The sequence below is a fragment of the Barbus barbus genome, assembly GCF_936440315.1.
Source record: "Barbus barbus genome assembly, chromosome: 45".
Lineage (NCBI taxonomy): Eukaryota > Metazoa > Chordata > Actinopteri > Cypriniformes > Cyprinidae > Barbus > Barbus barbus.
Genome location: NC_136723.1, coordinates 19034082 through 19052324, shown reverse-complemented (window position 1 = coordinate 19052324; position 18243 = coordinate 19034082). Strand labels below are relative to the sequence as shown.

The following is an 18243-nucleotide window of genomic DNA, read 5'->3' as shown; positions in this document are numbered from 1 at the left end:
CAGCATAAAAAATGCATAAGCCACCAGCTACCTTAAAACAATTACCAGGTTTAGTAGTGCCCAAATTACCTTAGTTTATAAGGGTATTCCTTAATTCCATAATTTTGTCAGACTGCCGTTTTGTTCTTATTTCATTGAAATAAATTTGACTTTGTTTGCATACTTTACTAAATGAGACAACAGATACATCATTATCCAGGTTGATTAAGCAGTCAATAAATTCAGTGTTGGTGCTTTTTATCTATTATGATCATGTCTTATCTATTTTATTTGTTTAATGAGCCAATCAAATGATGGATAATTTGGAATCCTTCAAGGTTTGAGAACTGCTGCTGTAAATAGATGATCTGGAGACAATTTTCAAATGCATCAAATCACTGATGCAAAAAAAACAGAAAAAGTTCTTCTCTGAAGGGGCAGAAGTTGTTTTTGCTCCAGGAGGACCAGAGGAATGGCAGTGTGGATGTGTGCATCCAGGCTGAGGTAGTAGGTTGTATGGTTTCGAATGACACCATGGGAGTTAACTGTACAATCTTCTAGCTTTCCTTGGAGTACACTCATTTCATCTAGCAAGACTTCAAAATGGCATCCACTGGCTCCCTAATTACAGAATATGTTTGCTTTTTCCACTTTTAAACACATGAAGTCAAGAGATAGATATAGGCTTGTAGGCTTTCAGTACAGTAACACACAGATGAGTCTGAGTAATACAGATAATTAATGTTTCCTGTTCCTTCAGAATGGACAGGCTGCCAGTTTCATTGTCATTTACTCTGTTGTGCATATCTGCTGTTGGACAGAAGACACGCAGCATATTTTTAGTAATATAAAACACATCACTAAAACGACAGCAGGAACCACCACAGAAATCACCCAGTATCACTTTCAGCTGACAGAGTGTGATGTCAAATTGTCTTGGGTTTTGTCATCACTGCTGCATATCAGTCTGTTTTCCCCTGAGACGTTTGTGATGGCTGTTTATAATTGGACTGCATTGGATATCTGGATATTGGACTTTTCATATTCATTTTTATATATATGTTTTTTATCTTTGATATTTTTAGCAGGACAGCTTTAATTAGTGTGTTGACAGCATGCTGTGCTGTAGCTCTTGAACTGAAACACCCTCTTCGAAAAGTTGCGCGTCTAATTCTTTCTCTGAAGTATTACATACTCATGAATTCAACTCAATAACTGGTTGATTTTGAAAGTGTTGTTCTGAAAATCCCTAAAAAGCAGTAAACCTGCACATATGAATCAAAGAACATTTGAGTGATATATAACATGAGATTTCGCAAAAAATAATTTCCCATGATCTGTCTGTCATCGGTTTCCCAATCCATCAGCTTCTAGATGTATTTCCGTGGCCCTGCTAAAGACCCTGACATCCAAGTTTTATTTTTCCCCCTGAATCATTGAGGATTAAAGGGATTTTCAGAGTCCCAGGCCATAAACAGAGTGTGAAATGGAATCTCTTAACTGTAGCACCAGTGTTGTTAGCTTCTGGATCCAGTGGCGTTTCTAATAATCAGCACTGATGTCACTTCCCATAAGAGTTGGTGAAGTAGTTGATGTGGGTTATATTTGGAATATTAGCTCACTACTTCCTGAATGCTTCATAGTATATACTGTATAATGAATACTTTTTTAAAATAGGAAGTGAAACTGTATAATTCAGAAAAATATTTCAGATAGTAGCATACATTTTTATAACATAATGTTCCATGTTAATTCAGCAAGTGGTGTTCTGTAATGCATTCAGTTATTTTTAAAAAAAATTTAAAGTGAGATTTGTATAACATAGTATTTTTTTATACTTGCAAACTAGTCGCTTTTCAGCAAAATTCACAGTTTTGAATCAAAATATGTCATTTATGTGAATCGTCTAGATCCGAAGAATTATTTTAGAGAGAGAGAGAGAAATTGCAAGCTCATAGACAGGAGTGTGTTCGACCAAAGTCCCTTTCTCGGTTCGACTTGAAGCAGCACAGCGCAGAACGATCACTGTATGACATCAAAGCACTACTTGATGGTACTTTGATGTTAAACGCCAACAGGTCTGTGCTCTGCCACTTCAAATCGAATATACCTCATCTCACGAGCTCATTCGCATGTAAGCATGTCGTTGGTGTGGAACTTCTTCATTGTGAGTGAGGCAGACACAAAGTTAGCGATTTATAATACAATTGTGAACGAATCAAGCGAGTCAATGATTCAGTAACCCGTTCATAAACACAGTAGTCACTGTTTGAATGAATCGACCGTTTGATTCATTCAACCGAATGACTAATAACTCGCTCATTAAAACAGTCATTTACCGTCATCTACTGGTGCTTTGGTTTCATATTTAAAAGTATCGCATTTTTAACTTGTATGTTCAAAAATATTTAAAACAATCTTGTAAAATTATTTCTGCATCTGAAATTTTGTGGTGTAAATGCATTTATGGCACCTCAGCTTCATTAAACAGTCTGTGTAAATACATCTAATGCCACTTCAGATGCAGCTTCTGTTTCCTCTGCAGTGAAAAGATGGAGTTTGTTGATAGTCAGCGCGCACTAATGTGAACATTTAAAATTTGCAAAAATAAATTACAAAGAGAAGTATGAACACCGATGACAAGAGAGTTTCACTGTCCAAAAAGTTTGAGGCATAAATGTGCTTTTTTTTACTTGAAGCATATGTTGTCTTTTTCCTTTATTTTGTTGTCAGAGTGCACCAGAACGCTTCATTTACATGTTAAATTCTCAAAATTATTCTGGGGGGCTGTGCCTCCAGACCCCCCTACAAGGCTTACATTACAAACCGTCACCTTTTTGACCTCTTGTGAGTTTGCAGGTATGTTATTATAAATGTATGATTTATATCAAATGTTTGTTTTTTTTTTACTTTAAGCAGTTTGATCAAATAATAAACCTAAATATTGCAGCAAAACGTACCTCTGGTTCATTCATTATGCTGGGAATGAAAGGTCAAGTCCAGCACATTGCTTTATGGCATACAGAAGTGCACTCTGTATTTTGTATACTGCTCATTTGTGTAAATTCTAGAAGGTCATCTGGCTATTTTGAAAAAAAATTATATTTACATATTGTACACTCTATATTTTATATACAATATACTGCAGAAATACTAGGAGCGGTAAATTATGCTGTTACAAATATAGTCATAGTTAAGAATCCAGGCCGAGTGGTTCCAGACCTGCTGTAATCCTAGTTTAACTCTCTGTATACACTACTGTTTAAAAGTTTGGGGTCAGTAAGATTTTTTAATGTTTTTAAAACAAGTTTCTTATATTCACTAAGACTGCATTTATTACATCAAAAGTGCAGTAATACTGCAAAATATTATATTTGAAACAAGTGTTCTCAATTTTAATATCTTTTTAGAATGAAATTTATTTTTGTAATTGCAAAGCTGAATTTTCAGCATTATTTCTCCAGTCTTCAGTGTCACATGATCCTTCAGAAATCATTCTAAAATGCTGATTTACTGCTCAGGAAACATTTCATATTTTTATTCATGTAGAAACAGTTGCGCTGCTTAATATTTTTATGGAAACCATGATACATTTTTTTCAGGATGAAGAATTAATTTGTATGTAATGTGTTAAGCATCTTATTAAGACATTGATTGTGTAAATAGTGTGTTTCAGATAACTCAGTATTCTTGGAATCTGATTAATCCAGCAGATCCGTATTTGAAAACTCCTTGAATTCCTTGTTTGGGAATGTTACCAAGCTAAAAGTAGTGCTTTTAAATCAATTGTTGAGTATCTGGCAGCAGGCATGTCTTTGGCATTCAAACTCTAGGTTTTCTTCTGCAGTATGCTTCCAAAATTTAGGTTTATAAGCTTTTGTTCTCATTTTTCAATGGTGTGTTGAAGCTATGCACTTAACAACCTCATATGTCTGCCTGGCGTCTTGTGTTGGTGGGTCTCCAGCGTGAACGCCTGCAGTCTGTGAGGCCCAGTGTTCATGAAGTATTTTAGTCTGGCCTGAAAGCGTCTGTAAGCACACACAGGCAACACAGCCAACATGGTGAAAGGGACTTAACTGCTATCAATTAAGCACAGACAAATGAGCAGTGAAATAAATGAGGATTCAATGGGCAAGCGTAAGAGTCTCTGTCATTGATTCCTCTCTCACACGACGACGGGGTTGGAACGGGCTTAGCGCGGCCCCTCTAAAGCTTGAAAAGATGCGGCTCCTCTGCCCAAGGCTTAAGTCCACTTCAGTCCCCTTTAGTCGGGCGTCAGCTGTCTTTCTCTGTCAGCCAAACCTTCATGCAGCTTGCATCTGAATTCTGTTTAGGCTCTTAGGATTTAATTTATAGAAAACAGCAGTCAAAACTCTTAAAGGGATAGTTCACACAGAAATAAAAACTCATTTGCTCACCCTCATGTCATACACTTTTAATATAACAAAATTGAATGATGACAGAGACAAGTCAAAAAAAATATAATAAAATTAGTCTTTAGTGCTTTATGTAATAAACAGACTGAAATTTAAGTTATTTACTTATAATGTTCAATGTTGTGACTGGATCATTGAGTCAGTTGAATTTAACAACTGGTTTGTGAATGAATCATCCAAAACAGTTTTGTGAACTAGATCGGCTGATTTATTGAAAAGATCTGAATCAAGTGAACAATTCACAGCTTAAACATCACAAGATGTAGGACACATTGAGATTTTCACTTTCAGTCTGTTCTTCACACAAAGCTTTCATTTGACTATCAACCACTTAACAGCCCCGGTCCTCATTCATTTTCATTATTTTCAAAAAAGTAGCCTGGATGTTCTTCAGAAATTTATATTTAGTGTTCCACAGACAAAAGAAATTCAATCGGGATGGATCGACATGAGAGTGAGTATATAGTTTTCATTTTTGGGTGAACTAGCCACTGTATGTTGAATCGAAGAGAGAGGCTGTCGTTTTGTATTCCATCGTTTCCTGCTTTTATTTTAGGAAGGATTTTTCCGCCTTCACCTCTGCTCTCGGATGACTCTTCCAGATGTAACGGAGCAAACCCGGCTTCAAATCGTGCTTGTTCAGCAAAACCAAGTCCAACTGGCAGCCGAGTCGAGCTGCAACTCGTTGGTTACAGCTGTACTTAGATTTATGTGAACAAATAAATTTGTGAATTTGATCAGGAGAAAGTTGAAGCTTTTGTTTCAGTGAGCAGTGGATCCACAGAAAGGCTAAGAACGGCAGTGTCCTGAAGGATTTTCTTAGTCAAGTCAACCACTAAAGTATTGTTTTTACATTTTCATTTGAAGTTTCGACAAATATCCATGAAGTATGTTTACTTGAACCGTCCTATGCTGATTATGCTCAATGTTAAAATGTTCTTTTTTTAATATAAATGCCAATGGACCAACACTCCTAGATTTCTGTTACTCCCATTTTGATCTGCATGTACAGGCATTTATCACCATTCTGTTAGTTTATTCAAAGTGCACATGTCTGTTTACATTATGGTGTCAAGATTGAGGAGAAACTGATCATTTATTGCAGAATATCTTGTATAAACACGGTTTTCTTGCTTTGTTGGGTTTCTATAATGAATATTTTTTCATCACTGTCAGCATTTTGCTGTGCAAACACACTAATCGTAAAACTTTATGCTCAAATCACTTCTGAAGTGAACAAATGTGTACAAAATAAACCGCTTTGTGTGCAAACAGGTATTGAAATATGTAATTCACAGATTGCCTTAAAACAACATGAAGTGACATTTGCGATCCATTTAACTTATATAATATTCAATGGAGAAAAAAACGTAGGGCAGAACTTGATTTCCTTAATCAAAATTTGATTGTATCACGATTTGTTTGGCTGTGATGTTATTAGCTAGTATTACCATGGTTAAGTCTGCAGGAAAGAAAAGTCCAATTCTTCCAGCCGTGTGACCAAACCCTACTCATTGATTCTAATTAAAAGGTCTGTGATTGGCCGTCTAGCCTTTTGCCCCCTGTACACGAGAGCCGAGCCCTGATGAACATGACCTACTGGTCCCAGACCACTGTCGACCTTAACAGGGCCACAGCTGCATCAGGAGCCACCAGACGTTAGCATGGTGATGAGGTGCTGAGATTTATGACAGATGAATAAGAGTAATCTAAGCGTAGCAGACAGAGGTGCTATTGATCTGTCTGGAGTCAGGGCCACGCTACTGCTGATGACACTTTTTCCAGTCGATACGCATTTGACCTCTGACCCTGCATGAGAGATCAATGCGTTCGATTTGGATGGGCGGGGCCTGTGCGCTGGGTCGCCAGCCAGTCAGACGAGATGTTATAGCGGTTAAAGACCTGCGTTCAGCAGACCTAAACGCTGCGTGTCTCTGCACTCAGATGGTCTCTGTAAGGGTCTTCTGGGTTCTCATGATTCTAAGATGTTGATGGAACTAAAACCTATGAAACTATTCTGAATTTGATAAATAGGCTAGTGTTTAGATGTTTGATAAGGTAGCATCACTATTAGATTTGTACAAACTGCTAATGTTAAAGCGATAGTTCACCCAAAAATGAAACTTCTATCATTAATTACTCACCCTCATGTCGTTCCAAACCCGTAAGACCTTTGTTCATCATCAGTACACAAATTAAGATATTTTTGAGGAAATCTGAGAGCTTTCTGACCCTGCATAGACCGCAATGCAACTGAAACATTCAAGGCCCAGAAAGGTAGTAAGGACATTGTTAAAATAGTCCATGTGGCATCAGTGGTTCAAGCTATGATAATACATTTTGTGCGCAAAGAAAACAAAAATAATGACTTAATTTCTTCTCTTCCGTGTCAGTCTTCAAAAATATCTTAATTTGTGTTCCGAAGATGAACGAAGGTCTTAATACTTTGAAGTATTTTTACTATACTTTTAAGTATTACAGTTCAATGTGTAACTCATCCCACATATGTTTAGGAGTGACATCTCACATTGCATGGCATTTTGAGGAGACGTGCTGTGTGCCTTTTCAAAGCAATCAGATATACTATTTTCAACTTGTGGACAATAAAATGCTTGAAAAACCATAGACGTGGCAAAAAGGGACCTTCCTGTTGTTCAAACTGTAGATCATGGCACTAGCAAGGTCATAGGTTTCATTCCCAGGAAAAGCAGGGATTGATAATATGTGTACCTAAGTTTCTTTGGATAAATGTAAATATAGACTTCAGGTTGGTTTTTTGACTTCAGCTCATGCTTTCTTCACAAAATATAAATGGATGTGATTAAAGAGATCCACATCTTCTTGGTCTCATTTTTTTATGTAATTGTTAATGAGTCATTGTGTTTTGAAATGACTAGAATTGTGTTCTAGGATATGAGAAATAGATTTCTGAGTGGGTCTGAAGGCTTGTAAAGTCAGTTTAATTAGAGACGGACGTCGAACTCGATATGTTTCTCTTTGTGTAGTGTTTTCCCTTCTGTCTAGTGTTCATTGTGTCTTGTTGTGCGCGTGTGTGTGTGCTGTCTGGTGCTGTGTGGTGACAGCGCTCTGCTGATGCCCTCTGTGTGTGTGTGTGTGTGTGTGTGTGTGTGTTGATTGATCACCATCATTCCTTTTCGGTCCCTGCTGATCCCACCAACCTTCCCCACACACACACACATATACACACTTCTCCATCCTACAGCTTGATAGACTTGAACCTGTATGCTGCTCACTCGTGAAGATGGCATGAGTTTAAACACTGAATCTATGTGGGTTTGTGAGCTCTCCCACTTTATGTGTGTGTGTGTTTTTGGAGCTCTGCATTGCAGTAGAACAGACGTGGCGAGTTTGTGCATTAAGCTTGTAATCAGTGATATGTGCGGTGGGCAGTCAGAGCCCAGCACCCCTCTATGATGGGGTCACGACTCTCACACACCCCCCAGTGCAAGCAAGAGGGGACAGAGGTCATTTAGGGCCACTGCCAGACAGATAAAGATGTGTCTGGTGCTCGGAGAACCACACAGGGTGTACGTGTTGTCTTTTTTGTTTCTTTTTATATATATATATCAGTTTTAGCAGTGTGCATATTATCACTAATGCATGTTTTAAATACTGTATATGTGCATGTATACATTGGACCTGATTCATGAAAAACAACAATTCCTTCAGTCCAATTTATGTGAGAATAAAGTTTTCTAAGAACTGTTTATGCAGAAATTTGTTATGCTAATGTCTTGTAAGCCTATTATTTTTGATTCACATTGCAGACTTGTTTGCATTGTTTTTCACTCAGTTATTTAACATATTATCGTTTGTTTATATTGCTGTTTTTGTTGATCAGCTTATTTTGTTCACATTACAATAGTTTCGTCTCCATTTTGTTTAAATGGCTGTTATTTTCTCCATGTTATCTTTGTTGCTTTTGATTTGCTTTGTTGTTTCTTTCCTCATTTTGTTACATTTTAATTTGTTTCTTTGATTCGTCTCTTTGTTGAAATTGCCACTGTTTCATTATTTTGCCATTGTTTTTTATTGTTTGTTGTCTTTCCTTGTTTAAATTTTCATTTGTTTATAGTTTGTTGTATAATGATACAACAAACTATAAACAAATGAAAATTCTCGCTCTGGTTTTACTTCTCACAGTTTTCTTTATTTTGCTGTTTCTCCTCTTTGTTTTGTTTAAATAGCTTTTTATTATTCGATTTTTTGTTTCATCTCCTTGTTTTGTTTAAATGGCCATTTCTTTGTTTCAGCTTGTTCTCCTTAAATTGTCATTGTTTCCTTATGTTGTTTCATCTCTTTATTTTATTTCTGTATTTTTAAAGATGATCCCTAGATATTCTGCAATTTGACAAAAAAATGACTACGAATTGCTTTACTGTGGCGGTCAAACACTTTTCTGCAGCTTTGGCGGACGGGTGGTGGATGACCCTCCTCAATCAGTTGTGGAAATGTTGTCACAATATTGTGACAGACAGATTGTCGTGTGGCTGCACAGCGCGCCGCGGAGAGCGAGACGCCATTTCTGGCTGCTGGCTGGCTGCGTTTTTTCGAGCCTTCGGAGAAAGTGAGGGATTGATCAGTGCAGCGGGGAAGTGGAGCTGAGAGGGAGGGAGGGGGAGAGAGCGAGACGGAGGAGAGGGCGGGTGGGGGGGGGGGGGTAGCGCTCTCGCTGCAGAATCTGCCGTTCGCTGGCACTCAGTCACACCGAGAGAGCGAGAGCGGGTCTCACAGATGGCCCAGGTACAGGTACAGAGATGCCCGGGACAGGTGTCCAGACCAGAGACGGATGAGCGGGTGAGTGTGTCGCCAGCGTAAAGGTGGGTGTCAGACAGACGAATGTGAGGAGGGTGACAGTGACGAGAGGATGTGCAGTGGTCCTGATGAAGATGGTGTTCTCACGAGTGTCTTCTGGTGACATCTCACTGTCTGAGGATGCTTTTCCTTCCTCACCCTTCTTCTCTCACTCTCTCTCTCTTTTTCTTTTCCCTTGAAGATAACAAAGTCGGCACAGGTTTGAAGGTAGACAGTGTGCGTGTGTGCGTGTGCGTGTGTGTGTGAGGCACGTGTCGGCTGCTCTCATTTCCGGGAGTGTCCACACCGTCTGGTCCCTGAGGATGAACGATGCTTCTTGTTTGTGGGGGGAGGAGGAGTCTTCAAGGTGTGTATGTGTGCATCAGATGTGCGTTTGCAGTGTAAATGACATGCATGTTTTGGCTGCCGTGTGCATTATTGGATTTGCTTGCAGTTAGTGTTGTGAGGTTGCATGATGTCGTCTGCGCTCACAAAGTCACAAAAAAGACAACTTATTGCAAAATCTGTGAGGGGGAATCGCAGGCGCTGCTTGTCTGGGTGTGTGTGGGGTGGTCTTGCGGGGAGCTGTGTAAGCTGTTTTTTTTGCTAATTTTGCCCCAACATCGGTTTACCGGCTCTTGAACGTGGCTGATCAATTGCAGCTACACGTTTTTTGGTGTAATGAAGTCAGTGGCGGGAGACGAGACAAACAGACAGACACACATACATCCATACACACACACACACACACACACGTACATATACAGACGTTCATGTCTGAAGCTCCAGTCAGAGGCCAGTGGTTCTGCTCACCAGAGATCCTGAGGATAAAAAACACAGGACAAAGAGAGAGACAGACAGAGAGACTGACCATCTGACTGGAGGCTTGTCTCAACCAACAAAGGCTGTGTCTGCTCCCTCGACGGACAACTTCAAATCCGACCGCTCGTCCTGGTTTCCTCTTACCTGATATTTTTTTGGGTTCGTCTGCTTTTGTGTGCATGCCATTTGGTGCATGATATACCTGTGCGCTACGTGTCTGTGGCTCTAAACTGTGCAATGAATAAGGCACATTTTATTTCCATAGGCCGAACATTATTAGCAATAATCTTCGTTATGCTGGACGAAAGAGGACGTGAGCGTGCAATACTACATACTGTGTGTGTGTGTGTGTGTGTGTGTGTGTCACTAACCTGTGCGGACACCGCTGCACTCCTCCTGGTCCCTGAGACCCTAACTTGTGAGCTTTGTGTGCTGAAAATCACAGGTTAAGCTCTTGGGACCTGGGCAGAGGGCAAAAGCACTCAATCCCCTGGCCGTGTTCTGACTGAGACGGACGTGGGACGGATGTCTGTGAGAGATAAGAACGAGAACAGTGGACGAGAGCTAGAATGCGGCGCTGTCTGAGAGATTGAATGTTCAATATGTTCACATGCCTATGATGATGATAATGGTTTCTTCTGGTTTTTAAATAAAACTCGATCCTGTATGGCTGCTGAGGTGTTTTTTCTTTGGGGTGAGGGGTGCAGGAGAGGGTCGTCATGCTAATTGCTCTGTCTGGCTGTCTGGTCGCCACTGCAGCTCATCTATAAATGACCTTTATCGCATCGGCAGCAGGAGGAAGGGCCAGGATTATCAGTTATTCCCACACAAGTTTCTTTTGGTATGCGATTAACAATTGATTCATTCTTGATTTAAAAAAATAATAATTCTTGAATTTGGGAAAATGCAAAGATTTTCACTTAAGTGAAGGTAAAACGTACAGCCGTTTTTTCTAGTGCCGCCCTTCGTAGAAGATTCCAGCACCTGCACTACTATGAAACAAGTCTGCTTGGCTTTATCCTCATGTATCCACCAGATGTAATGTAATTTTTTTTGTTTAATCCAGTAGCGTAAAATCTGTCTGATGCATAGCCAAACAAGTGCAAAAAAACGAGCAACATATTGAACCAACATATGCTGACACATTCATTTACACAAAAACGATTTCTATGAATAGACTTCATTACCTCTTGAACACCAGACTTCTTAGAAGAACATGCGGCTTGCAGTTTATTGCGTTTAAAGGTGTCCATGTTTATGAGTCGTCATGTTGTTTTTGAGCAGAAATGACATAGAACTCCAGACGGATGGTAGTTTTAGGGGGTCCGGTTGGCACAGAGCTGTGGGCTCCTTCCTGTTTTAAAGATGTGAACTCATTAAGTCTAACGCCTGGCTTTGTTCTTTATCTCCCTGGAGTGTTTAACTTTGGAAAACCTAATTTTGCTAAATTACCCACATTAGAAATGTAGTTTCAAAACAATTGATTTCCCCCTATTGCTCTCTCTCATTCTCTCTCTCTCTCACTAATTATATTTTTCCCCTGCTTGGTTTCACTCTGAACAATGGCGGATGCCAACTAATCAGGCTGGGTCTGTGCCACAAAGCTCCCAGCAACAGCTGAAGCTCTGCCATGCTCTGTGCATACCAAGCAGTCAGCCACGACCGGCGAGCGCCAGCCTGGTGCCCAACGCGGGCGGGGTCAGACAGTTTTATTAGGATCCGTCTGACACTCGGCACAGGCTGGCAGTGCCAACGCACAGATAAAATCTTGTGTGTTGCTCACGCTATTCATCTGAGCTAGCACATAAATACTCCCTCATCCCACACGCTCACACACACACACACACACACACACACATGCGGACCATTTCATCAGCTAGATGAGAAAAGGAACAAAGACTTGGATCCAGCCAGGAACTAAGATTTTGTTATTAAATAAATGGCCAGACTTCTGAATGGTCCAGCAAGCATCAGGGTCTGATGTCTCAGCCTCATTGTCATGGTTTCATATTTACATTTTTGGCTGACAGCACATCGGACTGAGTTTCATTTGTGTGTATCAGAGCAAAAAATGGTTCGTTTTCTGGCTGATAAATCTGACCAGCATTTTCAGATGGACACGGGCATCCAGAAAGATAGCCAGACATGCAAACAATGAATGAATGCGAAATAGTTTCATATTTTCTAAATATTTATTAATAGTTTAATAAATTGTCTGGCTACCAGATTTGCTAAAGAATGAAACAGATGGACTGAGAAAAGTTTATTCATGGACTGATAAAATAACTTTAGGAATAATGAAATAATGAATGAAATATATAATTTGTATAATTCTCAAAAAAGGTGCATAAATATTGCTTAATTGACTTGGATTTGTGCTTAAAAAGAAAAGTACATTAACTTTTGAAGTACAATTATTTTGTTTTATTTTCATGGACAAGACAGAAATGTTGACGAAGAAATTGTTTGCAGTTTAAATTAAATTAGAAATGCTTGTACTTATGAAATGTGTATTATATCAATGTACACAGAGAACAGTAAATCAAACAGTTTGAAATATAAAACATACCTAACCTGATATCGAATCGTTTAGTTCACCCAAGAATCACGGAGTCGCTCTTGTTATAGACCGCAAGAAAGATTCCCTTGATAAATGTCAGGAGATAAAGACTGGCCACTGAGGAATTAAAACAGAGCCCGCTGATGGTGTGTGAGTGTGTGTGTTCTTGCTAACCACATGCGGTTTAAATAAACTTCACATTTGTCTGGGATAAAGGTACTGAAAGTAGATTAAGCACTGAGAGCTCAGGCAGGAGAAGCTGCAGGAGAATGCAGGAATCTTTCTTCCATTGGTTGTCTGGGATTGTTGTGGTGCATGTTATCAGTGCAGGTCAGAGGAAAACAGTGGGTCCTTCTCACTGCTCACTGCAGGTACAAATAACAGGTGCAAACACAGAGCCTCAGAACGTCTGTGTACATCCAGATGCTACCACTGACACAGAATGCACTTGTTCATAGTGCAAAATATATTGATGACAAACATTCATTTTCCAGTATATTCAAATTCTACTTTAGTGCTCAAAAGTACTGAACAGGTATTGATAATCTGTGCTGTACATTAAATTTTGATTCCAAATTTCACATTTCAAATTTAAACCTGGACCACAAAACCAGTCTTAAGTCGCTGGGGTATATTCGTAGCAATAGCCAAAAATACACTGTATGGGTCACAATTATCCATTTTTCTTTTATGCCAAAAATCATTAGGATATTAAGTAAAAATCATGTTCCATGAAGATATTTTGTACATTTCCTACCGTAAATATATTAAAACTTCATTTTTGTTTAGTAATATGCATTGCTAAGGACTTTATTTGGACAAATTTATAGGTGATTTTCTCAGTATTTAGATATTTTTTGCTCCCTCAGATTCCAGATTTTCATATAGTTGTATCTCTGCCAAATATTGTCCGATCCTAACAAACCATACATCAATGGAAAGATTATTTATTCAGCTTTCAGATGATGTATAAATCTCAATTTCGAAAAATCGACACTTATGACTGGTTTTGTGGTCCATGGTCACAAATTTGAAATTCAAGATTCTATTGTAAATGCTGTTCCAGTTATCATATCGGTTATAACAAAAAATAATTCAGTAAAACAGATCCAGTCTGAAATCTGTTTCACATTGTAAGTCATATTACTTGCGTTACGCATATCAAATATTACATATTACAAAATTTGTTCATTCAGATTATTACTGTGTGTTAATCAAAGCTTGTTTCACCATTGTGTTGTCACACTTTTATTAAAGCAATAAGCCACTAGAGGCCATGTATTAGTCATTTTATTATAATCATATCATATTGAGCCTAGTAAGAAATCATTTTATCCACTGTTAACCCTAGTGACAAATATACTCAAATGTATTTGAAATACATTTATTTCATGCTGAGTATACTGCACATATGAAGAGTTCAGATGCAAAACCCTCTAAATCCATCAGACTTTTCTTTTAAATGAGCATTTTTTTATCAGGCTCCTATGATCAGGTTCAGTAGTTTCATTTTAAAGGTAATGATAAGGTAATTAGTTAGTGAATAACATAACTTTTTTTCAAAAATATCACTTTAGACAAACCATTGGTTTTTAACAAGTTAGATTTTCAGCTAAATCCATTTGTGCTTTTTTTGCAAAAGCCTCTAAATCCACCTCTTTGGGACAAGACAGTAAATAGTTGAACAATCACCAAAGATACAACTAGAAACCCTGTCTGAATACAGGCAAAAATCCCCCAAAAATATAAAAAACAAAAGGAAAAGATTCACACAGTATAACCACAATGGCAGCATATTTATTTTAACAACAAAAAACAGATGTTACACAAACAACCCAACATTAAAAATGCATTAAAAATAAATACATCTGGCATAACATCCATATGAGACAGAAGAATGGCATCTTGTTTGACTTTGTCGTTAGTGAAATAAGAGCTGTTGTTTGATGTATAATAAATCAGATTCCTTCAAAGTAACAGCACTGCATGAAAAACTGTTATGAATGCATGCTACACTTGCGAACGAGCCATTTCCACTGTATCTACTTTCTTTTGCCTTATAACGGGCAGACTTTTGAGGTAAATAACGTTTTCTTCTGCTATTCAATGTCAGTAGGACAGGCTCATCCATTTCATCGTACTCCAGCTTTTATGTTAAAAATCTGAATCTGAATCTAAAACGATGTCCACAGAAAAACCGGCTCCTCAGCGCGCCGCTATTGAAACTGCTCAAAATCATGATTCGATTCGCGCCTTCTGATTGGTTCTCGGAACATAGCGGCTTTTGCTGCCAAAGGGACATGGCGTTTAGAGGCTTTTACCAACAAACCGATATTTCTGAATGGGCTGACGCTGGGATTTAGAGGATTTGAAGCAAAAATATGTGTTGAACGTGTACTATGTGCTGTAAGCATTCGCTCAATGTCATTATCTCATTTTTGACGGCGTTTGCATCTGAACTCTTCATATATTCACCTATTTGAAGTGACATACTGCCAAGTATGGTGACCCATACTCGGAATTCTTGCTCTGCATTTAACCCATCCAACGTGCACACACACAGCAGTGAACACACACACACCGTGAACACACACCCGGAGCAGTGGGCAGCCATTTTTGGGGGTTCGGTGCCTTGCTCAAGGGTGGTATTGATGGTGGAGAGAGCGCTGTACATTCACTCCCCCCACCTACAATCCCTGCCGGCCCGAGACTCGAGCCCGCTGCCTTTGGATTACGAGTCCGACTCTCTAACCATTAGGCCACGACTTCCCCCTATTTATGTACTTGATAAAATTACCCTACAATTGTACTTTTACTATAATATACCGGTATATTTAAACTCTGCTAAATTGGAACAACTTAATTTTGTGCTTGATGCACTTTAATATTGCGGAAGTAGTGCCGAAGTCCAACTAAAGATATAGCCTACTGAAGCATATTTGATTGTGCTAAAGTGGAACTAGTGCAAGTATACTTCAGCTACACTTTAAATATCTTGCATTTAAAGACTGATAATATTCAAAGATCATACAATCCTCATTAATAGTGACATTAAAACACATTTTAAACCTAATATTAAGCAGTTTGCATTGCACAAGTTCTCCAATTAAAGTTTAATTCTCATTTTCATATTAGTAAGTCTCAAGCGATACGTCAGTAAATATGTTAATAGATTTGAACTATACTTAGTATTAATTAAATGTATTTTAAAATAATTTTTTTATTAGGAAAATCATTGTTTCACACACTTTGTGTTTCTTTTAACTTTCACTGGCTATTGGTATGGAGAAGATACATTTCCATTATATACTGGTTTCCAACATACACTCTTAAAAATAAAGGTTCCAAAGATGTTTTTCATGAAACCATCAATACCAATAAAGGATATTTGTAAGAGCCAGCTTTTTTCTTTTTCTTTTGTATGATTGTGTTGTTTTGATGGTTAAACCAGCTTCAGCTAGGAAGAGCTCAGTGTGGAGACAAAATCTCAAAATGTGCTTTGTGTCAGATTCGTACTTCATTTTTAGTAATCGTATGAAAACTAATTCTAAACTTGATAGCATACATCAAACATCAAGATGGATGGTATTCACACAATGGTTTGATACAACTGATCATATTTCAATCATATTTCAAAAGTGTGTGTCTACTTTGTGGTCCAAGGATTAAAGCTTTCTGCTGGGGGTTTGATTAGGTCAGACAGAGATGTTACAAGAATTTGAACAGAAAACCAGAAGTAATTTTGAAAATGCCATTATTGTTTACATAGTTCCTCATTGCGACTCCAAACATAAGAAAGCAGATCAATCTCAGCCGAGTGTAATGGCCTGTAATTGGCCTGCATCAGTCTAGAGGACGGCCCGTCATTCGTAAAGTCTTTCCTCCCCGATTCATCCTGCCCTGTGTACCCTGTGACCGCCTGCCTTTCTCTGTGATGTCTGCAGTACTGCTGTGGAGGCGTTGCCAAGGAAACTCAGTATCTGGCTGGCAGCGTGCTGGAGTTATTGAACCACAACTGGCTTTTTGCTTTAGAGGATAATTAGCTTCTGTCTCACAGGTTTCTCTCAGCCGATGGGACTCCAGTGGACCCCGCGGCTGCTCTGAGCGTCTTCCTCCAGTCAGAGCTTTTAACCCGCCGGATGGCAGTTAGCGGTGGCCGCAGGTGCTCCCGTTACCTGCACGAAAAGCTGCGTGAGCACCCCAGCACCCCTCAAACACTCACACACACACAACCCAGACATCTTTTTGTTCTTCAACATACAGTGAGCTCTGGCAGAGATATAAACTTGTCTGTATCCTAAAATATACCGTCTCTCTCTCACAAAAAACAATCCCTGTTGTGAATGAGTGTCCAAAATAATACAGATTTAATTCATATCATTTCATATAATACTATAATATAATTTACAAATGTAATTAATGGTTTTAATTGCATGAATTGGCTTCTTTTTAGGTGCAATGTTATTTTCAGCTTGTGTGTGTGTGTGTGTGTGTGTGTGTGTGTGTGTGTGTGTGTGTGTGTGTGTGTGTTCTTGTCAGTTTTTTGCAGTAGGTTTATATTTTTATTGGAAAACAAGGTGAATGTACTGATTAAAAATAAATATTTTTTTCTCAATCTCAAACCCTTAATATTTTCCCTCAGTGTGTACTGCAGAATTGAAGCAGCATGTGTGTATAAGTTTGCTGTAGCAGTTTCAGCAGGTGAGTCTGACACACAAAAACACTCCCGCATTAAAGGAAGTGGAGAAGAGACAGACCTTCTGCTTTCACACACTGTCCAGTGACACACACACACACACACACACACACACACTCAACCTCAGACCACAGCTGCCCATTAGTCTGTTAATCTCTTGTATATTTGTATTTTAAAATGCTGTAAATGTTTAAGACTGTCTAATAAATTGTTTATATTACTGTATTATTTGTTGTCTCTCTTTTAACACATGAAATCATTAACCTAACACACTTTCAAATACTCCTTCCATATGTACAAGTGCAATATTTTCACAAATGAAGAAAACAATCGCAAAGAAAGCTGGATGCAGCTTTGCTGTTCTGTGTAACATGTTAAAGGTTGTAGCAGCAGCATCACAGCATTAGTTACATGTGTGTGCGTACCACCTTGCTGGCTTTGGGAAGTGTGTGTGTGTGTGTCTTTACCCGTAGAGCGGCCGGCCAGGCTGCAGATATCATTCATCTCCTTGTCACAAAGCACCAGGGTTGCTGGGTAGGCAGCAGACAGCCGCTCGACGCAGAGGATGGGAGCTGAATCCTAATTCCGCCGCTGCTCTCCCCCGCCTCCCACGACGGAAAATCGTTAACCTCAGGATTGGAGAACAAAGCAGAGAGCTTTAGCCAGCTAGCTGCTGTTAATGCAAAATGTCTCAACCACATTTTAAACAAGTCTCGGAGAGACACGCTGAAATCATGCAGATTTAAACCCTTCAGGCCTTCTGTGGTTTTTGAAGTGAGCTGCCTACATAGCTCCCTTTTAAGACAACAGTGGAACCTCATAAGCGACTGATTCGGATCATTCTACATACGACACATTCAAGTCCTTCTGGGAAGTTCATATTTACGATTTGGGAAGTCATAATTTCAATATTATGTGCGTTCAAGTCATTTGGT

At 38.9% G+C, this 18243-nt stretch overlaps 1 protein-coding gene across 1 annotated transcript in view; it reads left to right on the top strand.

The window, feature by feature from the left end:
• Window positions 1-17532, top strand: part of LOC306863802 (uncharacterized protein) — a gene marked incomplete at its 5' end in the record, with an annotated part of 51422 nt that extends 33890 nt beyond the window's left edge. Inside the window, one exon of the mRNA XM_079407353.1 lies at window positions 16670-17532. Coding sequence (XP_079263479.1) covers window positions 16670-16716 — 47 coding nt within the window. The 3' untranslated portion in view covers window positions 16717-17532. The remainder of the gene's footprint in view (window positions 1-16669) is intronic.
• Window positions 17533-18243: the final 711 nt, after the last annotated feature.